Below are 26384 nucleotides of genomic sequence, written 5' to 3' on the forward strand. Positions count from 1 at the left end.
TGAACAGTATTTTCATCTGTCTGCTTGAGCAATTGATTTCATAAAGACTAGTTATGCAGACATCTTAAACATTTCTCTTGGGACATCTTAATCAGGACAAGATGAATAAAGCACAGACTCATGGCATGCTGCCCTTTCTCTGGAGTTATTTGGCCCTGGCCATTTTAAACACTTCGTTCTATGTGTTGGTTTGAGCAACATAATAGCATCCGTCTCAAATATGTTTAGATTTTGCTTTTTAGTTTTATTGCTTTTTATTTAACTTTTGTACAAACAAAAGCTATTTTCAAACAGGAAAAGAATCATAAGGCATTTTAAGCATGTGTGTAGTCACTGAATTTTCAGGAAGTAAGTACTAAAACAGCTGTGTTGCTCCATAGTCCCGCCTCATTCTTATCCAGCTACGCTCGGCCCCACTCCTGGTCTCTTAACACATTGCGTTTGATTTTCCCAGTGATCGTCTTTGGGAGTTCTTGAACAAATTCCACCTAATTGATAGAAAAACACATTGTCAGGCTCTGGGTTCCATTTACCCCGCTGTCAGTGCAGTATGCAAACTCTGGCTAAGGGTTACATTTTGGAGACTCCCAGCTTTGTGTGTCCTGTCAAAAGCAGATAATCTCTTCACCCTTTCTTTTGGCTTTCCTCTGCTAGACCTAAGACTCAACTGCTTTGTACAACATCTGATTCAGAGAAAAGGTTTTTTTCTTAAAACATTGGATTTTTAAGTGTTTGGATCCAACGAATCTGAGGAAAATCTTGGTGATTTATGGAGTACGTAGTTTTCACCTTATTTGCCCATAAACTTCCGTCTTCAATTGCTTCTCTCAAGATAATATTGTATCTTGAATGGCTTCAGATCTCTTTTCTGAAGGTCAAAGGGTTAGCAGTTTAGTTATTTTAATAGAGAAAGTGTGAGCATGGTTGGATCAGATCACATGAAATACATACATATTGGCCCAAATGATGCCAATGGAGACCATCCGGTGGCAGCTGTGATACTCCAGTGCTGGGACATACCACAGCATCTTTGTCTTTATATGTGCCTGTTCTGTTCTTCATTTGAAGAACAGTTCAGAGTCTGTCTCTGTCTCTGTCTCTCTCTGTCTATCTCTGTCTCTCTCTCTCTCTCTCTCTCTCTCTCTCTCTCTCTCTCTCTCTCTCTCTCTCTCTCTCTGTGTGTGTGTGTGTGTGTGTGTGTGTGTGTGTGTGTGTGTGTGTACTAAGGTTAAGTGAGGCCACATGGACATCTTGGGCTTATAGGGCTATCATATCCTAGTTGTCCTCTAGAGCAGTTGCCACTAATTAAAAATTAGGGACTTGTTGATTCTTCCATTCATTTTCCCATTATAAAATGGGCCTAACTAGTGCTGAAGATATTCTTAGTATTGAAGTCAGTTTTTTTTTATTTGTATGTGTATGTGTATTTTCTTTTCATGTGTCTGAGCATACCTATGTGTGGGTACAAATGCAGATATATGCTTGTGCCTGTGGGGGTCCGGTATTGGGGTCAGGGATTATCTTCAGGTACTTTTCCACCTTTCATGGAGGCCAGGTCTCTTAATCAAACCCAGAGTTTCAGATATGGCCATTCTTGCTAGCCAGCTAGCTCTGGTGTTCTCCTACCTCTGTCTTGGCCAGCTTGCTCTAGTGTTGTATCTCTGCCTTCCAAAGCTAGAATTACAGGCAGGTAGACCAGTATATCCACCCTGCATTTGCATGGTTTCACAGCAAGGAATCATATCCCTAGCCCTGCAGTTTTGATTTTAAAAAATTCTTTTTTTAAGATATCATTTGTAGTATCCTAAATATAAAACACTTTAAAACAAAAACTTTCATAGTAAACAAACTCAAAAGATCTCTTCTAAGGTTCATGGTAAGTATAAAGTCAAAATCCAACACAGTAACAAAGGTAACTTGCACCTGCCTTTCTTGGGTATTTGTACGCTGCTGTTGAGTTTTTCACATGATCCTGAAGTTCAGCAATTAACTTCTCACGATTGGAGGACTTGAAGGGTGCAGCTAATACTATAAATGCTTTCACCACCTGCAGCAGAAAAGCCAATAACTTGTAAGACACATCAAGGGTTTGGAATCATTGCTGAACACAGGCACTGACTGTTCTTAGCAGTGCAAAACCAGAGACGCTAATTGAAGCTTGGGTACAGATTATAAACTACATCTGAGGATCTTCTGGAGGAATGGACTGAGTGGGGAGTGCTGAATTCTGTTTATATCACATGGATTAACATTTCTGCTCAGTTGATTGTATACACAGTCCTTGATTTGGAGGTGAACATTTATTTATGCCATGACACTTCCACAATTAGAGTCATGTTGGGCAGGCAATGGAGATTCTAGAGAATATGGTCTGAAGGGGATCTGACAGAAAGTACAGAATCAAGAAGGAACTTCTGTAAGAAGTTGTTGCCTCCTTTTTTTTTTTTCCTTAAGCAAGAGGATGTTGTTTAGAATACCCCTGGTATGTGAGAGGGAGACACAGAAAAAGATGTGGGCAGGTACTGATAGCCACACTGATTCAACATTCTTCTGCTTGCTAAATCTTCAGAAAACTTCCAGGAGGAAAGGGAGATGTGTCTCCTAAATAGACCTATGGGAGTTTTGGGGGGGGGGGGGACTTAGGGTATAATTTTCTGTTCTCATTTTTGTAAGAAATGTATTTTGAGCTGTAACAGTTGTAGGGGAGTTGAAATCTGGTGCTCTTGCAATGTCTGTTCCCCACAGAACAGCAGTACCCAAGTTGTCTAAGCAATATTCCCCTCACTTCATTCTGGCAGGACTCCCAGCACTTACCTCCCTTGATATTCTCTGACCAGCATATCATTCTTGTTCTAGTCAGTTGGCTACACCAATTGCTGAACCATACTGGCTAGAGATGTGATGGAATTTACTTGAAGCAGATGCAAAAAGTACTACTTCTTGGCAGGGTGTGCATGAGTTACACTTATCTGTGTCTGGAGCTGATTGCTATGTGATAAGAGGAACCAGCATGAAGCATCTCAGGCAGACAAGGTACACTAAGACTCCATAACACCACGGAGTGCTTGGATGAAGCTTGAACCCCTGAATTGAGGGGTGTTTCTGTCACGGGTCACCCAAAGAGTCCCAGACCTCTTTGGTACAGAACTCATTTGTAAAGCAGATTACCTGCATACATGTACCCTATGATGAGAATTAAATGAGTACCCCTGAGTTGGCTTTTGCCATAGGCACATGGACAGAACATGAAAATGACATTGCTGCTTTAGTCGTGGCATTCACTCTACCTCTCCTCGAATGGGATCTGGACTGCTGACAACAGCTGACTCAACTACTGCTGGATGCTCTATCAGTGCACTCTCCACTTCAAATGGCCCAATGCGGTACCTGTGGAGGAGAGGAAGCCTTTGATCATCACATTCTCCAAGTAGGAGATCTCCCATCCTGCCACACCATCACTTTCTAAGAACAGCAAATGTACAAACCCAGAAGATATAATGACATCATCAGCTCTGCCAACAAACCAGAAATATCCGTCATTGTCCATTACTCCTCTGTCTCCAGTGACATAAAAATTTCTTCTGATTGTGGCATCAGTCTTTTCTGGATTATCCTACCAATCAAAGATGGAATTTTGGGGGTTAGACTGGGCAGAACAGACAGGAGTGTGACATCCACTGAGTGACTTTCATGTCGTCATAGTTCTAAAAGAAGTCAGGTTTTTAAAAAGGGCAGTTCTATCATAGAACACAAAGGATCTAAGATCTAAGAACAAAACCTCTCCTGTGAACTCCAGGGCTTGCATGCAACTCCTCCCTCAGCCGGTCCACCTTTTCTTTCTAAGGACAGCCAATACAATTGGCTTCTTACATGTAGAATTCATCTTAATGTTACTCTCATGGAATGAATGTCTTTCTCTCCATTTTGCAGCTAATGAAATAGACCTGTATTTAACATTTACCCAAGACATAGCAATACATGGTGGGTATGAAATTTGGGCCCACTTCTGTATTGAGGCATGGCTAGCATGTTCTTCATGTTCATACCACATATTCGGAGAAGAAGCAGAAGGGCCGAGTAGATCCTAGTCTGAGGGCAATTTCCCCTTCTTTTCCAGGTGGTAGCACATTTCCATTTTCATCTATAATCTGGAATAAAATAAAAAATTTTAGTCTTTACCCCCTTTTTCTTTTCATAAAATGAAAACAGGTTGTGAATAGTAGTTCAAAGAGGAGAAAAACAGAAGAATTCTTTCTTCTTTCCTGAACCAGATATTTTCTCAACTCACCTGGACATCATAGGGCACTACTCCTTTTCCCATGGAGCCTGGTTTAATTTCTTGTCCTTTGCAATTGGCACAAATTATTCCCTATGAAGAGGGACATGTTTTATATAGGTCTATAAATTCTGACAATGACACAAAATTCAGTATTGGGGACTGGGGAGATGCCTAAATTAATAAAGTACTTGTCATCAAATGGGGAGGCAGCCAAATTAATAAAGTGCTTGCCATCAAACATGAAGACCTGAGTTTTGATCCCCAGCACTCACATAAAAAGCCATGTGTGGTGGTTGAGAACCTGTGAGCCCAATACTGGTGGAGACAGGCAGATCCCTTGAGATCACTGGCCAGCTAGGCTAACCTAATTGGTGAGTGCTAGAGTGAGAGAGCCTGTCTCAAAAAAAAAAAAAAAACAAAAGCAAACAAAAAACATGGAGGGGGCTGAAAACTGTTTCAGTGTTTAACAATGCATACTGTTCTTCCAGAAGACCCAAGTTCAGGTCCTAGCATCTATGCCCGGCAGCTCACAACTGCATGTAAGTCTAGCTCCAGGGATTCAACAGGCTCTTCCGGCCTCTGCAGACACCCCCCCATGCACACACACACTGTTTTGCCTGGTTTTCCCAGAGTGCAGGGTCATCTTCATGGGTGAGCCTCACCCCTGAAGATTCTGATCCAGTGATTTCGGGTAGGATGTGAGGATTTGCATTCCACCACATTTCTTTATGGCATCTATGCTGCTGTTTTGAGAACCATATTTCTTTCCTTCTTTCTTGCTGTTATGGTTTGAACCTAAGAGGCAAGGTCTAAAGTTCTTATTATAGTGGAGGGTAGCCTTAGACCCACGATGTAGCTGATGTTGCTTTGAATGTGTTGTCCTCTTGCCTCAGTTGTCTGTGTACTGGAATTACAGGCACATTCTGCCACATCTGGCTGAGAAGTACTAAGCTGCAGACCATGCCTTCTAAGCTCCATTGCACACTGGAATAAATTCTTTCTCATTGCAATGGAAAGCCCCATCAGTCCCTAAATTCCCTGAGACATCTTCTGTGCATGGAGGAGGCAGAAAGGCCAATAGCAGTTTCCTTTTAGCCATACCTAGCTGAACAATTCACAAATTATGATAGCTATTTGCAGGAAAGTATTCTGAGAAATTCCATAAAGATTTGGAGCATGAGTGGGGCAGTTTAAGGACTCAGTGGTCAATTCTGTGACTGAGTAAGTCCCATCATACAGACAGGTCTCTCTCTATATAGAGTCTCTATCCTCAGAATCAACTAATCAAGGTTTTGAAATAGGTGATATTAAAAATTGCACCTACTGGATAGTGTTGGCACATGCCTTTAATCCTAACACTCTGGAGACAGAGGCAGGTGGATCTCTGAGTACTGAGTTCGCATCCAGCCTGGTCTACAGAGGCAGTTCCAGGACAGCCAGGGCTACACAGGGCTACAAACTCTGTCTTGAAAATCCGAAACAAACAAACAAATATTGCACCTGTATTGAATATATACAAGTATCACTGTCCTATTATTTCCCAGTTAATGTAGTACAACAGCTATTTAAATAGTAGTTTCAAATAGTAATTTTGCATTGTATTTGGTACCCTAGGTAATCTAGCAATTTAAAACATAAAGGAAGATGTGTCTAAGTTCTGTGCAAATTCTGACCCATTTTATATAAGGAATATGAATATTTGAAGATTTGGATATCTTCTATGGTCTTGGACCCAGGCTCCCCTGGCCACTGAGGAAAAACTTCTAAACTTCTAAGTTTGTCCTTCAAATATACCACTTCAGTCTGTCCGTAGCCTTCATACAGCTCCAGCCCAGTTTGCAGCTTCCACTGCTCCAGCACCTCTGGGTTTAGTGGCTCCCCTCCTGTCAAGCAGTGCTGCAGCCTCTTGAATCGATATCTGGAAAGACAGAGTTGCATGGTCTTTGGGGGAAAATATTTCATCACAAGTTCAGATGCTCAAGCAACAGAAGAGCTAGGGGAAATGGGTCTTAGAAATTCCCATGACCTAAATATTTTCTGAAAACCTCCTATATTGCTGGATACCTTCTAGTTGTGTGAAGCACATGCGTGATGACAAGAAGGTTCCTGGAGAAATGTTATGTTAGGCAGGTGGGTGCATAAATGGGAGAAGGGTAGATAAGGATGGTAATAATAATAATACAGTATTATAATTATGAGAAAAATGATGTAACACAGATTTAGGTGGTGGCTGTGTGAGAATAGCTCTAGGAACCTTCTTAGATTTCTCACAGGCCCAGTTTTACAGGTGTGAAGACTAAGGTGCCTAGAGAGATTAAAGAAATTGTAAAAGCCTCCCCAGTAATAAATACAGCATCAAGTAGGATGCTCTGCACTGTGACCCTATTCAGGTAGATTGCCCAAGATGTCATCCACATTGAATCCTTGTCACAGAGTCATAAATGAAATTAACTGGGGCTTACCAAGGTCAAGTAAGCAAGTAGCAAAGCCCTGTCTACTTGACTTTTTATCTTTTGGTTTTAACTAGTATCCTATTGGATCCAGACAAGAAAACCTGTGACAGTCTGACTCACACACACACAGTGGGGCGCCAAACATGCAGGAGGCTATGTGGGCAAAATGTACCTCGTGTCTTCAAGTAACCCCTATACAGCTTTGGATTCTTCTTGAAATCTGAGGCAAGATGTTCACATTGATAGCTACAAGGAGGTGACACTGACAAGAAAAGAAGGGATGCCTATCCATGTCACTCTGTCTCTCACAGCACTTCTCCCCTGGGCATCCAACCCTTAGTGGGAAAGGAAGATGGCCAAGTCTACAGACTCAAATATTCTTCTCAGCTTTCTCTTTCCATGTGTTGTGTAACTATTTCCTCCGAGATTGAAACATTGCACCCTTCAGGGAAACTTCTTAAAACAGTAGAGAAACCACTCAAAATGCTTCAGGAAGTCCCTGAAACTGACCAGATTCACTCTACCACTCCCTGCCAGAGTAAGCAATAGAAGTTGAAAAGAAGACTCAGACAGACCACTCTCAAAGAAGACTGAGACCAAACCAGCCGCCTGGAAGAAGCAGAAAGCATCCTAGCTGCCTATAAGAGATTTAAGCACTTGGGAAGTACATTCTCAAACCTGTTGAGCTGCCCTCATGCTGTGCAGTGAGTTCCAGGTTCCCAGCTTTCGTGAGCTGTCACTGGTGCTGGAGTAGGCTTTGTTGATGCCACTATTTTTAGTCATCTCTGTTCCTGTAAGTAACCCTCACCCATACTCAAGTAAGTAACCCCAATAAAACTCATTGGTTCACCAAGTTGGACTTTGGTTTTATCTGTACTTTGGTCTGTGTTGGTTGCCTATCTGTGATGAGTAGATGTGTGTGTTGTGTCTCCCATGTTGGCATACCATGTGCTAAATTTTAATTAATTATCTAAGAATACATTGTAACTCTACCTGACAGGCAGATGGCTTGGTTAACACATTTATAATCCCGAAGTCATAGTTTTATTAGCTTTTCTTCAAGGATGCAAAGGTGTGCATTTTGTTTGCTTGTCTTGCTTTGAAGTGAAAGGTCTGATTCTAAAGACTCTGTGTGTGTGTATGTGTGTGTGTGTGTGTGTGTGTGTGTGTGTGTGTGTGCGCATGCGCGCGCTCAAGAACACAATGTTAATTGGTCCCGATGTCCATAAGGTGAGATTCATACTCTTGAGTGCCCTGAATGGTAAAGGAAGCTCTGTAATATCGGGTGACAGCTTCTGCTTGTGCTGCAAATGGAGTTCTGGCCAGTACCTCTTAAGGTCCTTTTGTACGAGCATCCGGTACACAGTAGGAGCACTGCACAAGGTTGTGACAGGATAAGTAGTGAGCACCTGGATGACAGAAAGACAGACATGTCAGGAGTGGTCAGCTCGAGACCATGATTAGAGATGACATTCACAACCTCTCTTTTCCATTTCTGCCTGCTAATCACACGGAATAGGAAAGTAAATGCTGTTATTTGTGACATATTGGGGGTTTCCAGTTAATAGAAAGAGAAATGTACACATTCCAGAAAAAAAGACATATGCTGTCAGATTCAATGGGTGAATTGCTGAGTTTGAAAACAACCCACAGTGTGAACTGGTTTACTCAACTCCAGAACTTCACATGGTGAACTCTTGTAAACTCAAACCCATATCTACCCATGCATCTGTGTTGCACTGAGCATGGATATTTGAGCTAACCTACCAGGACCTTTCAGCACCATTCCTGTGAAGAACAGTCCATCTTCAGAGAGTGAGTGCAGAAACAGGCACTCTAGAAGTGCTTAAATTTTGCCTGACTACACCTCTAGTTCCTTAGGTCAAACCATTAAGTCTAGTGAAATTAATAAAGGAGGAACAGGCCCCGCTGCATCAAGCAATGCATTCGCAGTTGGTATTACACATAAGCATTCTGAACAATGCTGTCCTCGTGGGTGCAGGCCAGCTAAACAGTTGTAATGTCAAGAATAACTCTTAGTTCATAAAGTAACCTTTCTCTCTTTCTGCTTCAGAGGCTTTAATATTTTAGTAAGTGTAATATACACATCTAAGAATGACACACATGTCCTCTAGAGATTTTTACAACTACATTATCTTTGTAAAATAAAAAAATGCTCTTAGTGTGCAAGAGAAAGTCTTGAAATCGTGGAGTGAGCAGTTCTTTTTCAGGACACTTGACGCTAAAGTTGATACAGAGAGCTCCATTCTTTTACCTCACTGTATTTCTCTTAAGACCTTCAATATACTGTTAGGCCAGTTAGCAAAAGAAAAAAATCACAGATTGAACACAACTTTTACTCACACACAGGCATGATGCTTTGTGAATACCATAGAATTCATAAAAATTAACTGATTTTTTTATTATTGAAAATAATTGGCTTTAATCATGTTTTCATCAGGCCAAAACTATCAAATATTTTATTAGCATGTAAATTATCTTTGTTTTTAATGAATTAAGAAGCTACATATATGTCAAGATATTATTTTAAAATAAATTGTGATTTATTGTCAATAATATTGGATTTGTATAACTGGAGGGTTATCTAAAAATTTCTTGGGTGAAAGAAGGTCAGAGTGGTAATGTTTAAGAATCCCTGATTATGGAGTGTAACAACATACATATATATGTTGTATGCAATAAAATCAAGGCAACTAACATGTGAATATCCTCAAATATAATCACTTCTGTGTGTTGAGACCATCCTAACCTCTAATTATTTTGAAATCTGTTGTAGATTACAGTTAGCTTGCTGTGCTATTAGATATCTTAATGTAGCCATCTCTGGTGGAAGATATGCATATCTGGTTTACATGAGTATTGGGGTCTATGAATTACAATAAGCAGCACAGGATAGGAAAAAGAGAGGAAAGATTGGAAAGGATTGCTGTAAGAGGAAGCCTAATCCTGAGATTATCTATTGTCTTTTTTTCATTAGATCAGAAACAAGACATGCGTTTAAGCTTTAGTATTCTGTTATTTAGAAATATGCTCCTAAGCTGCCATGTTTTATCTTCACTCCAGAACTTGGAGTAATTTAGATCTGCATCCTGGCTTTCCCTCTGAGAGTGTGATTCCCCTCCACTCACAAGCATTCATAAGTCAACTCCCTGAAACTTTGCTTATTAAAAAAAACCCTGACTTTCTGAACCTTGGGAAGTTCTGGAGTTTGAGGAATCCCTTCTTTATGGTTTTGTGGGATCAAGACTTACATCTAGGAAGGTATCAGTGTCGAACTGAGCCATCCGGTGCACAAAAACACAGGCGCCTTGCAGCCATGTAGAGAACACACTACCAATGGCAGCCTTGATCCAGCCAGTGTCTGACATGTTCCACATAATATCTGAGGGTGTCAAGTCCATCCAATACCTACATGCAGAAAAGAAACAAAACAGAGAAAAAACAAATAGAAATTAAAACAAACAAACAAACACAAAATTTGAAAGCAAACACTAGTGTTATTGAGGAGTAGCTTTGCCCTAAACAACAATGGAAGCAAGCCTCAGAGCAGGTGCAGGATTCTACCCCCTTCTCCTTAGAAGAACTTTTCTGAATCTTATGTCATCTAGGAGTAGAATGGGGAGCTGCGTTTGGGTGTGCTTTTATGGACTCGTCCACTGACATAACAAATATTTAATGAACAAATATATGTAGAAGGCACTCTTGTCATGAAGCACAAAGATAGATCTTTACTTTTATTTTAGGGAAACAGAGTAGGAACAAGCACATGATACAATGAACTAAGAATGTAAATATTACAGGAAAAGCAGATAAGATATTTATTTTTAAAGTATTGCAATAAAATACACTGACAAAAGGAGGAAGGGCTTAATTTTGCTCACAGTTCCAAGGTAGACTCCACCATGCTGGGGAAGTCCTGGCAACAGGAGCCTGAGCTATCTGATAACACTTTGTTTATAGGAGGCAGATCCTGATAGCTTATGCTCAGCTCACTTTCTATTTTTTCTACAGTTCAGGATTCCAGCCCAGGGAATGGTGCCACCCACAGTGAGCAGGTCTTATAACTTTGGTGAACCTAATCAAGATAGCAACGCCCTAGGCATACCCAGAAGACAATCCCTTAGGTGTTCTAGATCTTATGGGTTGATGATTGAGACTAACCATTGAATGACTTATCTTTAAGTGTAAGGAAAATTAAACAGAGCAATGTGACAGTTTTAGGTGGACATGTTTCCAAAGACACTTCTGGGTAGGTAAATACACCTGGCAAGGAGGAGAGGAAAGCAGATTTGCACGAATCAAGCTCCTATCCTAAATTCTTGCTTGATCAGTTAATTAGATGCCACCATTTAGCTTGGGTGGGGCAGGGGCATTGAAAGTTCTATTAGAGATATCTTAATAATCATTCAAGAAGAAGTGTTACATTGGCAGTTGGACACCCACATCGGCAGCCTGGGAAACATACATAAAACAAAGAAGTGTATGTGGTGGTGCACTCCTACAAAACCAAACTGGGCGAGAGGGAGGCAGGAGGATTGCTGTAAATTTGAGGTCAGTTTAGGCTACTTAGTGATTTGCAGTCCTGGGTCAGCTACAGTGTGAGACCTAGCTGCAAATGAGCTAAGAACAAAACCATAGTTTTCTTTCCTACCTTCCACAAAGGGCATATCCAATGCCAAGGCTGCTCTGTGAGTGTTGAGCCATCTTCGGGGGGCCTGTGGTCCCACTGGTGAAGTAAATGGCCATTGGTTCTTGACTTCTTGTCTCCACGCAGCTGTGCTCTTCAGAGGCCAATCTGCAGATGAACCCCAAGAGAGAGGCTGAAGACAGAACAGTCAACTCTGAATCACTGCTCTGTTCTTGCTTCCCTCTCACCACAGGGAAGTCATGGACTAGACCTACCACAAAGCTTCCCTGAGCAGAAACTCCCAGGAGATGTTAGAGGAACACTAAAGATCATGGCAAAGATTCAATGGCATAAGTGCTTGTTTTTAAGCCATTTATCTGTATGCCAAATAGACAACCAAAATAACTCACAAAGTCTATAGCAGAAGCATACATACTTTATTTCAATGTCTTTGTAATTTATAAAAAAAGTTTAAAAATTGGTTTGAATCTTTGTAAATTGATACCATTTCAAGAACTGGGGCTTCGAGGAAGACCTTTAGACTCAAAAGTCAAATGCATTGAGATCAAACTTAAAAAATAATTGTTGTTATTCAGTATCTTCAATATCTCTGCCAGAAACAGCTAGTAGCTGACAAAATAGCCACCTACCCTTTTCCTGAACTAATTAAAGTCTGGTTTTGTTCGAGTACTAAGTAGCCACATGTTTCATAGGAAACTGCCTCAGTTAGTCATAATTAAGCCAATAAGGACCATTCTTTCTCCTTCCAGTGGTTGGTTTAGGAATGGGCTTGGGAGAATTATAGTCAATAGGTATAGAATCCTACTTATAGGAGACATTTGCTTGTCTTAAAAAAAGAGTAATGAAGGCTGGGAAGACGGCTCATGAGGACCAGAGTTTGGATCCCAGCACCCATGTAAATGTCAGGCATGTATGGTGGCCCATCTGTGATTCCATTGCTTGGAAGGTAGAGACAGGAGCCTTAGAACAAGCTAGCTACCCAGACTAGTGTCATTGGCAGGCTCTGGGTTCAATGAGAGACCCTGCCTTAATGAGTAAGGTAATAAGAGAGATTGAGGAAGACAGCTGATGTCAGCCTCAGAACTTTACATGCAAACATGTGGACTCTTACATAGATATGTGCCCACATACATAGGAACACGCACGCACGCACACACACACACACACACACACACACACACACACACACACACCATGTATACATCTTAATAAGAAAACAAAAAGAAGGTAATGGAGATAGGATGCCACTATCCATCCCATTCATCCTGTCTCACAGCCCATGAATACTATGCATGTATAGAATGTATATAATGTGTATGTCTAGAACTCCCTAGTCATGCTGGCATCATACCAAAGATGGGACAATGAAAGATAGCTAAACTGGGATCTGTGCTAGCTTCATTGAGCTGATTAGGCAATCCTCAGTACTGTTTGAGTCATCAGTACTTGGATTACTAAAGTGGAAAGCATTCATCTTAGGTGACAGCAGTCTGTGTAGACAGATCTCCAGTTCCTCCTATCCCTGGACAAACATGCCATTCCTGTACTGAAGGGTGGGGCAGATATCCTCCACCCATAAATCTGGGTGAGACTAATGATTTAATCTGCCACAAACAGTGTGTTAGGAATTCTGAGACTTCTTAGTCAACTTGCAAAAGGCTTTGTAGTTTATCCTTGGGGACAGGAAGACTCACTACAGATCATGTCCAGATTGTCTTCTTGACAGAGGGGCCATGTGAATGGAACTCAGGTGCTTCTGCTGTCAGTCAGCACCAATAGCTTATGAATAAACCTGTCTCCGATAGTCTGACTCCTCCAAGCTGATGTGACACAGAGACCAGTTGCTGTTGGGATTATGTATGAATTTCTGATTCACAGTATGTAAGCAAATAAAATATTACTTTTGTCTTTACATCAGTAAGCATTGGGTAGGGTCCCAGCCAGTGATGGATAACTGACACAATATTTCAGAATTTTTCATACACACACACACACACACGTCTTACTATGTAGCCCCGCACTGGCCTGGAATTCACTACCTAGACCAGTCCAGCCTCAAACTCATAGATATCTGCTTGACTTTGGCTCCTGAATGCTGGGATTAAAGACATACCCCATCATGCCCTGCCTCACACATTATATTTTTTAATTTCCCTTTTGGAAAAATTCCAAGTAAAAGGTTACATTTCAGTGAATTTTATTTGATATTATCATTTTATTTTGAGGCATTGTCTATAGAGTCCAGACAGGCTTGAAAACTGCATTTGAGAATGATGGATAAAGAAAATGTGATACATTTACACAGTGGAGTAATACTCAGAGGGGGGAAAACAATGAAAAATTGAAATTCATAGACAAATGGATGGATCTAGAAGAAACCATCTTGAGTGAGGTAACCCAGTCACAAAAGGACATAGTATGTACTCACTCATATATGGATTTTAGACATAGAGTAAAGGATTACCAGCCTACAGTCAACACTGCCAGAAGAAGTTACGAAACAAGGAGGACCCTAAGAGAGACATACATGGTCCCCCAGAAAAGGGGAAAGGGACAAGATCTCCTGAGCAAATTGGGAGCATAGGGGGAGGGGAGAGGGAGTTAGGAGAAAGAGAAGGGGAGAAGAGGAGAGGAAAGGAGGACATGAGGGAGCAGGAAGATTGAGTTGGGGGAAAAATAGAAGAGAGCAAGAAAAGAGAAACCTTAATAGAGGGAGCCATTATAGGGCTTTGGGAGTCAATTAGGAAGGAGGCCTGGGCACTCTATGGGGCCTCTGGCAGTGGATCAGTATTTATCCCTAGTATAAGAATGGACTTTGGGAGCCCATTCCCTATGGAGGGATACTCTCTCAGCCTAGACACATGGGGGAGGGCATAGGCCTGCTCCAAATGAAATGACAGACTTTGAAGATTGCCCCATAGAAGGCCTCACCTTCCCTGTGGAGCATAAAGGAGATGGAATAGGGGCTTTGTGGGGGCAGGGGAGGAGGGGAGGGAGAAAGAACTAACTGGGATTAACATGTAAAACAGGCTTGTTTCTAATTTAAATTTTAAAAAAGGAAAAAAAAAGAGTTGTGGTCATGGTGTCTCTTCACAGCAATGGAAACTTTACTCAGACAATGTCATATTACCTTATCTCATTTGTCTTTTCTGCAATCCCATACTGTCATTATCCTGATTTCACAGATTAAGATGCATTTCATAGATTAAGAAATGTCAGAAGATTGAGTTGGGGGAAGAATAGAGAAGGAGAGCAAGAAAAGAGATACCTTAATAGAGGGAGCCATTATAGGTTTAAAGAGATATCTGGCACTAGGGAAATGTCTGGAGATTCACAATGCTGACCCCAACTAACAGTCTAAGCAATACCTTAAATGCTCTTCCCCTATAATGAGATTGATGACTACCTTAAATGCCATCATAGAGTCTTCACTCAGAAGCAGAAGCAGAAGCAGAGATTCACAGCTAAGCACTGAGCTGAACTCCTGGAATACAGTTGTAGACAGGGAGGAGTGACTAGCAAAGTGATCAAGACCATGCTGGGGAAACCCACAGAAACAGCTGACCTGAGCAAGTGGGAACTCATGAACCCAAGACTGACAGCTAGGGCACCAGCATAGAACCAAACCAGGTCCCCTGAATGTGCATGTCAGCTGGGGGACCTGGGCAGTCTGTGGGGCCTCTGACAGTGTAACCAGTATTTATCCTTAGAGCATGAATGGGCTTTGGGAGCCCATTCCCTAAAGAGGGAGACTCTCTCAGCCTAGACACATGAGGAAGGGCCTAGGTCCTGCCCCATAGATGTGACAGACTTTGATGATCCCCCATGGGAGGCCTTACTCTTCCTAGGAAGTGGATGGGAGCTGGGGATGGGGGGGTTGGCTGGGGCATGGGAGGATGGGAGGAAGAGGGAACTGGGATTGATATGTAAAATAAGATTGTTTTTAATTTAAATAAAAATAAAAAATATCATTTAGAGGTTGGGGATTTAGTTCAGTGCTAGAGTGCTTGCTTAGCAAACACAATGTCCTGAGTTGAGTTCTCAGTTACAGAAAAACAAACAAACAAACAAACAACAAAAAACATGTCATTTAACTTACCTGGGTTCCCAACTTACAAAAAATACAAACTGGATTTTTATTTTATTTTATGAAATATCAACTACTTAAATAAGTATAATGCTGTCAATGAATATTTTTCTCATTTAAAAAAAACTTAGGAGATGCTTTCTCATTTATTATCTTATTTTATCCTCAAATATCATTAGCTGTTGCAGCATAATTATCCTCATTTTACATATGAAGAAAATCAAGGTTAAGCAATCTGTTTGTTCAACTGCTATGTGTTGTTAGGTATTAAAGATAAAGGTACCAGCTAAACATGCAAGCAAAGCCTTTAAGTGTGTAGTTTAGGACAGGAGCTGTAATGTTTTCTGCAAAGGTCTAGATGGCAGACATTTTAGGCTCTGTGTGCAATAATGTCTCTATTGCAACTGACCAATTTGCTTATCATTACATGAAAGCAGCCACAGACAATATAAAAATCAATTAGCAACCCTGTGTGCCAATAAAATTTTATTTATAAAACAAAATGGTGGGCCAGATAAAAATAAATCTATGAAAGCAAAAAGCCAGTCTGATCACTCAGAGGGACCAGTTATGTGAAGGGAAAAGAGCTTTATAGTTCTCATCAAGTTGGTCAGTGGCAGCAACACTAATGATAAAACATTTGAACTGGAACATGACAAGAAGGAATAACTATGAAGAATACTAGGAAAGAACATTTCAGACAGGAGAAATGGCCGGCGCAAAGGCCCTGAGCTAAGTCGAGCATATTCAAGGAATAGAAGGAAGACTGATAATAGTTGTGGCCCAGGTGCTAGGCAAGAGCCAGTCACAACACAGCACACTCATCACTGGCCACAGAGGAAATAGAAAAGTCAGAAAAGAGATTTATTTCTTCCTTCTCTTGGTAAATCATTTAATTAAATGATTATTTTGGGGCCTGGAGAGATGGTTTAGTGTTTAAGAGCACTTATTACTGTATGTTCAATTCCTGGCGCCACATGGCAGCTCACAGCTATCTGTAACTCCAGAAGATCAAATATCCTCTTCTGGCTTCTGCTGGCCCTGCATGCGTGTGATGCACAGAAAAACCACCCGTACATTTAAAGATATTCTTTTGGAGAAGGAACCTAGATCAGCTCAGGATACGGCTGAGCCATTGGACAAACTGCTGTTGTTAGTGCCTCCCACCCCAAATACTCACTGAAGTAACTCCTGAAAGTTGAGCCATCCGTCCCAGTGGTTCGGAGACACCAGGAGTTTAGTCTTCAGGTTGGGACACTCTGATGCAATGGAGTCCACTGCGGGGGCCACTTCCTCACTGGCCACAACACACTTGGCCTTGGATGCTTGTAGTCGGTAGAGGATGTCTTTTCTAGTCAGTTGGGTCGTTCCTGGCATGAAGACTAGCCCTGAAACATAAAGCAATTCCTGAGCTAACAACTCTGGAGACTATGGGGAAATGTGGGCCTTGCATTGGGGTGGAGAAGAACTTCAGATCTCAACCCCCAGCCACCCATGCCTAGGTTCCCTGTGACATCCCACAGGATCCTGGCATGAGGGATCTTGTGCTCTAGCTTTGGGGTTTGCCAGGCCTTGGATCTAGTCTTGAGACTTTGGTCTCTCTGGCCTTCCCTTCTTTACCTGTAACATGGGGATAATAACAGTATCTGGTTCATAATTATGGGCTAATATTAGGAATCATTTTGTTGTTGTTGTTGTTGTTGTTGTTTTGAGACAGGGTTTCTCTGTAGCTTTGGAACCTGTCCTGGAACTCGCTCTGTAGACTAGACTGGCCTTAAACTCACAGAGATCCACCTGCCTCTGCCTTCCAAGTGCTGGGATTAAAGGCATGCGCCACCAACACCCTGCCCAAGAACCATTTTAATATCATGTTTGAATGTGATTATACAATGATTATGTAATATTTAATCCTCATGTTACATTTTATGACATATTTTCCATGAACATTATCTTATTCAATCTTTTCAACCAAGGTGAGATTTGTAAGATAATCCACTGCAAATGAGAGTAGAAGACAATAGAAATCTCAAAGGTGCCTAGACACTAGAATTCTTTTCACCTGCCATCTCCTTTTTGCAAATGTTTTATAATATACATGCTATAATACTACATCAGTGCAACAGAATAGAGTGAAAAACAATATGCAGGTGCAAAAATATCTGTCCATTATTCTTTTGATAGATTGTACAGCCCCAGATGCTTAGAGACTACCCTTCAAAAACTTAAAAAGATATATTTATCAGTTATTTGTGTGTGTACATCAATGTGTTCGTGTGTGTTTTGCATGGAGGTCAGATGATACCACTGTGGACTTAGTTCTTTCCTTCTACATTTTTGTAGGTCCTGGGGATTGAACCCATGTAGCTAGGTTGGTACAGTAAGCACCTTTGCTAACTGAGCCATATCAATAACCAGTGACCACTGTTCAAAGCAACCCCTGTAGGGGCATGCAGCCTTTGGTGATAGCCAATGAGTGGCAGAACCAGCCTGCAGATCTCTGATGCAATGGTCTGGTACTGTCACGATTTGCCTAGATGACTTAATTTGCCCCACCTCATCCTACACACTAGCAGAGATGGGTTTTCAAAGTTCCTCAGAAGAACACACAGGGCAGGATTAGATGTAAGGCAGGGAGAAGATGGTTTGACTCTCTAAAGTGAATCCATGGGAAAACAGTAGCATGCAGAACATGACAGTAGCCACCATCTCACTGAGCACATATTACACTCCAGTGGATGACAACTCACCCAAGGGTCACAAAGTCAGTTAAGTGGCAAAGACAGTAAGACATTTCTACTGTTCCTGAGACCTGTGCTGTATAGCTATGTAGTCCTTGTTCAGTATTCTGAAATCAGCTAAATAGGAAGGTGTGTGTGTGTGTGTGTGTGTGTGTGTGTGTGTGTGTGTGTGTGTGTGTGTGTAGTGAGGGTACGGTGGCTCTCATGCTACACTGGGCATGTGGACAGAGGACAACTTTTGTGAAGTCAGTACTCTCCTTCCACCTTTAGGAAGGCCCCAGGGATTAAACTCGGGCTTCCGGGCTTGCATAGCAAGCACCTTTACCTGCAGAGACATCTTGCCATCCCAATGCTGTCTTACTGATATATTTTAACTAATTAAACTTTTTATTCTCTTAAGAAAATACATTAGAGGATCTCAGAATGATCTATCAATATAAAATACAAAATGATTTCTGTTATAAATCATTTGCTATAAGACTAAGCGGATCTTCCCACCCAGTTGAAAATATGAGTCATCCCCAGCCTCTGCTCTAGTAGCATAAATTCTCTTGTGTACATAAGCAATAAAATCACTTTGAATAAAAAAATTCACATAAAGAATTTGACATTCTGAGGAGAAAACAGGTTTGCAGTTGCTTTTCTTCATTTAATGAACTTTTTAAAAAAGACACTAGCTTGTGTGTTTGTATTCACAAATTTCATAATTTAAATAAGTTATGTTGAGTAATATTAAGCACATATTTTATGACAGATAAATCACTCTTAATCTTCTTGTAACTATTGTTGATTTCTGATTCATGTCTCCTTTTTAATTAGTGAATGCAAACATTTTTATATTCCTGTTTTCATCTATTTTATTAGCAGTAAGACCATCTTAAATTCTATGAAATTTTCCTGATTATATAAATATTATTATGTTATCATTAGTATAAATTGTCTTTTAAGAGTTACCCCCCCCCAAAAAAAGAACTACCCAATCAGGAGAGCCAGACATTCAATCAGCAATGAACACTTCACCTAAACTCACTGAAGATTTGTGGTTTTATTTTTTAGAGCAGAAATTAGAGAATTCTTTAGACCAGAAATTAGAACTGGTGAGTATATCAGACTCTGTGGACTGTAGGATTGATCTTGGCCTCAGTCAGCATGTTTGCTACAGAGCAAAAAAATTCTGTTTACCCAAACAAGGGGAACCTGCAGTCTATGTCTAACCAACTCCAATCAGAAAGTACAAGTTTTTACTTGGGGTGCATCATATTACTATTTTGGGAAAATATGTAATTGGATGTATCAATTCTTTTGACTAGATGTTTTTCCAACTTGGGTACAGAGTAATTCTTACAAGTTTTTGCATCCCCAAACATTTGATCATCTTTGCAGAGAATCCAGATACACACATAGAAGAGAACTCTGGGTTGTGGGATGAGCATACCACTCAGCACTCACATTTGCTTCAGTAGAGCTTGCTGTGTAACTCTGAATACTGTAACTCTCGCTTTGACTTTTAATATGTGGGGAGTGTGTGTGTGTAAGCCTGGAACTTTCTGTTTTAACTAGATGTGACTAGCTAGGGATGTGCCTCCCTCTGCCCCAGAGTGCTGGGATTATAGGCACCTGTTTCTCTGCCAAGCTTTTATGTGGGAATGTAGGTCCTCGTGTTTGCACAACAAGCATTGTGCAGTCTCCCCAGATCCCTAACTTTGTAACTTTCAAGTGGTATCACTTTTGGCAAATGTCTTAACATCGTTATGCCTTGCAAAATGGTTATTATAATAATAGCAATTTTTTTCTTAAGGTTGTTACTATTATTGCATCATGATTGCTCTTAATTTTAACTTTTCTCCTACTTTCTTTAAGGATAACTTTAGTCAATGCTGGAATTTCAGTAAATTTTCAAGTTTTGGTCTCTGTGTTTTACAGCTGCGACATTTGTGATACTGACCTGTTCTCATGCAAGCCACATTGATGAGCCACCATTCTGGGATGCGGGGCAGAATCACAGCCACGCGGTCTCCTCTTTGTAGGCCGCAGGGCTTGGTGAGCACGTTAGCAGCCTTTCGGGACAAGGAACCCAGTTCTTGGAAGCTCCATTTCACTTCATCTCCTTCACCATTCACCCACCACAGGGCAGGGTTGGCTGGCCTCTCTCCAGACTGGCCAGGAACACATGGGAAAGAGAAGGTAATGTGCTAGGGTTTGGAGGTGTCACCCAAAGACCCATACATTAAGAGGGGTGGCCCCTATCCTGTGGTTCTAGAGCTTAGTGGAAAAAGGGAATAATCAAACCCCAGGCTTCTCCCCCTCCCTCCTCAGCTGCCCTGGAGTGAGCAAACTTCCTCACCATGCTCTTTCCCTGTGACATAACTGGGAATGTGTTGAAAGCTCTGTGCCCATGAACCAAAATAAACCTTTCTTCATTTTAAGTTGTGTCTTAGGTATTTTGTCACAGTAACTGAAAGCTGACTAGCACATAAGGCAGAAAATATCTGCCACTACTCCTTCCCCACACCTGCTCCCCCAGTGTGGCTGTGGAAGAAACTTTCTAGTTCAATAGTCCTGGAAACACACCCCTTTGGGAGTTTGCTTTTTTTTCAACAGGGAAGGAACATGCTTCTAAGGTTGAATTAATATGATCCCATCTCCGAGAGGAACAAAAAGATAAAAACTGATTGGAAGGAAGCATGTATATGGCTTCTTGGTACTTATAAGTTCCCATGGAACCATCCAGGTTCCTGCTCTCCATGAGATGAAGAATTGATTTGAACTTGACATAGTGAGAGGACATGGGCGACAGAATGACAGGATCATTGGAGACCTGCTGTCTTATACCTTCTCCTTTTGGGACCACTGGTCCAGTACATCTGCAGCAAAGTTAAAGTTCTTGGGTAATGGCTTCTCACAGCGATTTATGGCTTCAAAGTCAGCAAGTGTCAGAGGCGTCCGGAGCTGGGGGTGCCTGTGGAAGTGCCGGCTGGCTGGATTGGCAAGCCAGATGAATCTAAATCTCTGATAGTGGAGGAGAATCTTCATGATCACAGAGGGCTTTGTCTTCTGATAGGAAGTGGGAAGAGCCTGTGGGGAAGATGAGTGGGGAGTGTAAGTTGGAGATTGGGAAGTGGATCCTGAAGAACGCTCCATCCTCACATAGACCTGTCACCACTAGCTCCTCATTGGTGCCCCTGCACCCCCCTAGTGAATTCTTCTTCATTCTGCCTATGACCTGCTTAGTTCTAAAAACCTGGACAACTACAAAATTGTCAAACTCTCAACCTCTGCTGTCTTCTCTCCAAGGAAACCACAGAGGGAATATTTGTAGTTCGGATTGGCATGCGTCCTCCAATTACCTCATACTCTTCTTGTTTCTGCTCACTCCTTTGCTTGAGTTTTTTCTTCCAGTAAAATCAGTCTGAGAACACCCACTTCCACCATGAAGGGACAGCCTGCCAGCCCCTTTGATTCCAGCTAGCTTGCTCTCCTTTGCCCAATATCCCTCCATTACAATTCACTAAAAACTTTCATTGACACCCTGAACCATTTTTTATGGCCATATAACTTTGGGGAAATCATTTATCTTCACATATCTCAATGTTCTCATTGATATAGTGGAAAGATAAAATCCCTTACTTCTAAGGTTATCATGATATTTAATAAGATAATGCATGTAAAATGTGCAACTTGTCAAAAAGGACTACCCAGGTGTGAATTACTGCAGTTTGGGTAGTGTCATGACACAGTTTTATGGAACATTATTAGCGTATGAGTCAGGAAACCTGGGTTGTATTCCCAATTCTTTCAAACTGTCTTGCGATATCAATAAAAATTGTCCACCTTTAATTCCATTTGTATTTCTCATCTAATGCTATAGGTACTTCTTCCTTCGATCTTCTGTAACTCTCACTCTGTGTAATTCAGGTGACAAGCAGTCTGCCAGGTGCTATCACTTCCATCCATGAGCCTTAGCTGTCTAACCTAGCTGCTGTGGACAGAAGTTACGGAGCTGTGCATTTCATTCTTAGCGCCAAGAGCGACAGAGCTAATAAAAAGAGCTGCTGTTTATGAAGCTCTTGTTCTAGAGAGGCCAACACTTTCTGTCCCTGCTGTAATTGCACATGTGCAATAAAAGTTTGTGAGGCTGGAGCTGCTGCTGTGTCCACTTTGTAGGTGAAGACATGGAGGCAGGTGGAGACTGAAGTAGCTTGCCCAAGATGGTCTTGCTCATGGTGCCAGAGCCAAGGCCAGGAGCTCCTGTCGTATGGAACCTTGTGGACAATGTCCTTTGTGTTTCCTTCTCAGTAGGCATTCTTGTCTATGGCGAGCACCCCTACCCTTCTGCCTTTAGTTCCAGAAAGTTAGTTTGCATGGAGCGGAAAAATTTGCAGGTGCAAAGGGAACCTGGGTCTGAAGCATGATGACAACAAACAACAGAACACGGGGCTCAGGGTATTGTTCCTCTTCTTTGCTGTTTTCATGCCCCTTTGCCCCAGAGTGAGGTCTGGACCCTTGGAACAAAAATGAAGTTTGCCACAGCCCTTGAAGAGCTATGTCTGTTAGTGCTGTTGGTATTAAACTATCTTGTGTCAATGTGGAAAGACAGATCATGCATGGAAACACTATAATTATTAACTAATATAATTAACATGTATTGCTAATTACCAGTATGATTTAGAAAGAGAAGAAACAACAGCAAAGGAGAGAGCTTGTGCCTTCTACAGGCAATTTTCTGGGAATGCAGTGGAGATATCACAGCAAAGAAGAGAAGAGAGGAAAATCATAATGGGTCATGCTCACAATTATCATGTTGCCGAACTGAGACACCTTTCACTCTCCTAACATACATGCACACACATGTGAAAACACACCATACACCATGTTCCATATATAGTACACACAGTTGCGTTCACAATTTTATAACACACACACACACACACACACACATACACAATCTTTTTCTGAGTGACTTTTCCCAGTTACTTAGCCTATTCGCTTCTACCCTCATCTGTGCAACACAGTAATGATAATACTGTCTTTACTGGCCAGCTGTAGGGCTTCTGTACGTTCCTGCCTTCTGCTTGATACACAGCTAAGACTCAAAAGTACTGCGTGAGAACAACCAAACATCATGCAGGCATGGTGGCTCATGCTTTCATTCCTGCATTGGCTAAGGCAGGAGGATTTTCATGAGTTTGAGACCAGCTGGAGCTACTTGTGACCCTGTCTCAACAAAACCAAAACCATAATAAAACAAAATATGAAGCTCAACACCATTTATCCTGCAAGACTTTAGTAAAATAAAAAAAAAAGAAATTCACAAACACAAAGCTAATGGATTGCAGCCACCACCATTCATTCCACTCTTCTAGTGCTGTACCCTGAATCTCTGGGACCGACTCCAGTTCTATTACTCAGGCATCCTCACCTTCACATCCATTCATTTCACCTTTTCTTGGCTTCAGTGTAATGAGCTGGAAAGAGTTTCAAGATATGGATACCCAGAACACTTTTCCATCTACAAGTAGTCTCGATCTCAAAGGAAAAATTCCTCATCTTCATTCTTTTCTCCAAATTGAAAGAATGATTTCTCATGGCGCATTCTTACTTCTCATATCACCATGAACAAATTTCCCATATCACAACTAATCATTAAGTTAATATGCAAACAAATCTAAAACTACATGCTGTAAATAGATCTGAATTGACTACATCCTGGTGTCGTCTGCATTCTGAGCACAAAGAAAGAGGAGTGACTACTACAAATGTACACATGATTGAGGAGGTTTCTCCATTGACCCTGGGATGTCTTTTGCCAATAACATTTCTCCATTTCCATCTTTTCAGTCTATGTTTGATTTTGGAGTTGACTTTGGTTCAGATGGGCTTTAGAGAACACAGAACTCTGGAGAGTCGCCATTTTGCTTTGAACAAAGCCATTTTCTGACATAGGATTCTGCAGGGAAGTGTATGTGATTCCAGGGTCAAATCTGAAGGCTGCTGAATGTTTTAAATTAAAACAACACCTTTGGAGAAATCAATAAATAAACATACTTCAAAAATGTCTCCAGAAAAATCTCTGTGAAATTGAGATAGTTTAACCAAATAATTTCTAAATACGTCATGATCTCCAGGGTTTAAAAAGAAAACTTAATATTGGGAAAAATTATTGAGCAACAGTTGGTCACTCAGGTGAATACTTTTACATTATATGTCTCTGAATTCTGAATTTCACTTTTACTAAGTAGGGCTATCAAAAATGGTTGTTCAACCTTGGGTCTGCCGGGATCATGGTGACATATCATGGTGACATAGTCTGCTTCAATTTGGCTGCTGTGCTAGATAGAGTCCCCTCCATGTTTCCAAATGCATCCACCTTACCAGCGAATGGTACAGCTGATCCAGAAGGTCTCCTGCTCCTTCTCGAAGGCTGTTTCTGCCACGAAGTTGCTTCCTTCCTGCCTTCTCTTTTGATGGTGTCTATACCCCTGTGGCCTCCAGCTTCTGGATTACAGTTGGGAGGATCATAATCCCTTGGGAGGAGAGTTTTTGTTTCTCTGGACAACCCGTGGTTAAAGGGACAGATGCCTATAAGACATAGCTAGGAGGGAGAAAGAACACACAGGGCACTCTCCTCCCCTGGCTCAGTGCCAAACAAAGAAAAGCCTGCTCATTAGCGGATTATTCTCATTCCCAGAACTGATACTGAGATCTACAACGCCCGTTCTGAGTGTTCCAAGATGTTGGCATAACTGGATCTGAGCGCAAACCTGTTATCTTAAAATAGCTCAGAGATTATGAGAACTACTTCAAATCCCTGTCTTTTATTGAGCACCTACTGTGTATTAACCTCTATTAAATGTCCTGATATTGTCTCACTGGGAAACCATCGTGAAACAAAGCACTCATTAGTGTTTTATATTTTCCAAAATGGTACATATTTTCTACCACAAGTACAAATTGCTAATTTTTTAAATCTACTGTGCATGAAATACATAGTTAATAATAACATCTGTGGAAAAACACAATCTTCCTTTTCTACAATGGTGCTGTTAATTTTCACTCTTAAACTCCCATTTTGCTTCAGAATAGAAGACTTGATGTAGCCACTGCAGGGGAGAGTCCTTCATATTAAATTTTAAAAGTTTAATCCAAGTTTTTTAAAAACCTTTTTCTTCTTTTCATATCCTTGGAGATAAAACATTTCACAGAGTTAATGTGTTGCCCTGGGTTCATGGAATAGAACCTGATTATAAACATTCACGGTCTGCAGTTACTGATATCTTTCTATGGGTGACGTCCCCTGAAATGTCTCACCCTTGATGGCTTTTGGACCCTGCACCCTCCAGCTATATTCACAGTGAGACATTTGTATAATGACCTACTCCATGGCCTCCATGGCTATCGTGGTCAATGGCCTTCTTCAGGGTAGCCCTGATCCTCCAATTCTCTCTAAGCTACTTTCAAATCCTCTCTACATTTTGAGACACTTTCCTGAGTCAGGTTGCAGGCTAGAAGTGTTTTAGGCACATTTCTATACCATAATGTAGTGACTGAATAATGGTGGTTTTCTTTTTGTCTTCACCCCAGAAGTGAGGTATGAAACTTTCCACTCCACACTTATTGTTTTTATTTTTCCTTGGGAGTGTCTAACACTGGAATATCTAGAGACACAGTCCTTTCTTGGACAGTCTTCTTCAAATAAACTCTATATTCAGATGATTGGAGAGATGGTTTCCTGGTTAAGATAACTGGCTGCTCTTCCAGAGGATCAGAGTTCAATTCCTAGTACCCACAAGGTGGCTCACAACCTCTGTAACTCCAGTTCTAGGCTATCCAACACCCTCCTGTGGCCTTTATGGATACTTCATGCATGTGGTACACAGACATATATTCGGACAAACATTCATAGATGTAAAATAAAAATAAATAAAATCTCACTCTCTGCCCCCCCCCTCAAACTTCAAAGCATCAGCCATCAAAAACAGGGAAAGTCACAGACCAAATGAAATTAAGTCTTCAGACCTGATGGATGTCATGTGATCTCCTGGATGAGAAGATACTCAGGAGAAACTAGGGAAACAAGAACAAATACAGAATTTTCTTAGTAAGAGTGTTCTACCTTTGTCATCTTGGCCGTGAGCCATATATGGGTGAGGAGCAAGAG

At 41.2% G+C, this 26384-nt stretch overlaps 1 protein-coding gene across 1 annotated transcript; it reads right to left on the bottom strand.

Annotated features, from left to right (window-relative positions):
• Positions 1-223: 223 nt before the first annotated feature.
• Positions 224-24716, bottom strand: Acsm4 (acyl-CoA synthetase medium chain family member 4). Its single transcript, XM_013112175.3, has 14 exons — positions 24599-24716; positions 21059-21301; positions 20172-20382; positions 16669-16876; positions 11405-11548; positions 10005-10161; positions 8062-8141; positions 6074-6197; positions 4289-4369; positions 4047-4148; positions 3486-3613; positions 3288-3387; positions 1928-2047; positions 224-488 (listed from the first exon to the last, which is right to left on the bottom strand). Exons 2-14 carry the CDS (start codon positions 21257-21259, stop codon positions 402-404), a joined length of 1743 nt encoding a protein of 580 aa, XP_012967629.1. The 5' UTR covers positions 21260-21301; positions 24599-24716; the 3' UTR covers positions 224-401.
• Positions 24717-26384: the final 1668 nt, after the last annotated feature.

Source organism: Mesocricetus auratus, unplaced genomic scaffold, assembly GCF_017639785.1.
Source record: "Mesocricetus auratus isolate SY011 unplaced genomic scaffold, BCM_Maur_2.0 Super-Scaffold_4256, whole genome shotgun sequence".
In the NCBI taxonomy this organism is placed as follows: Eukaryota; Metazoa; Chordata; class Mammalia; order Rodentia; family Cricetidae; genus Mesocricetus; species Mesocricetus auratus.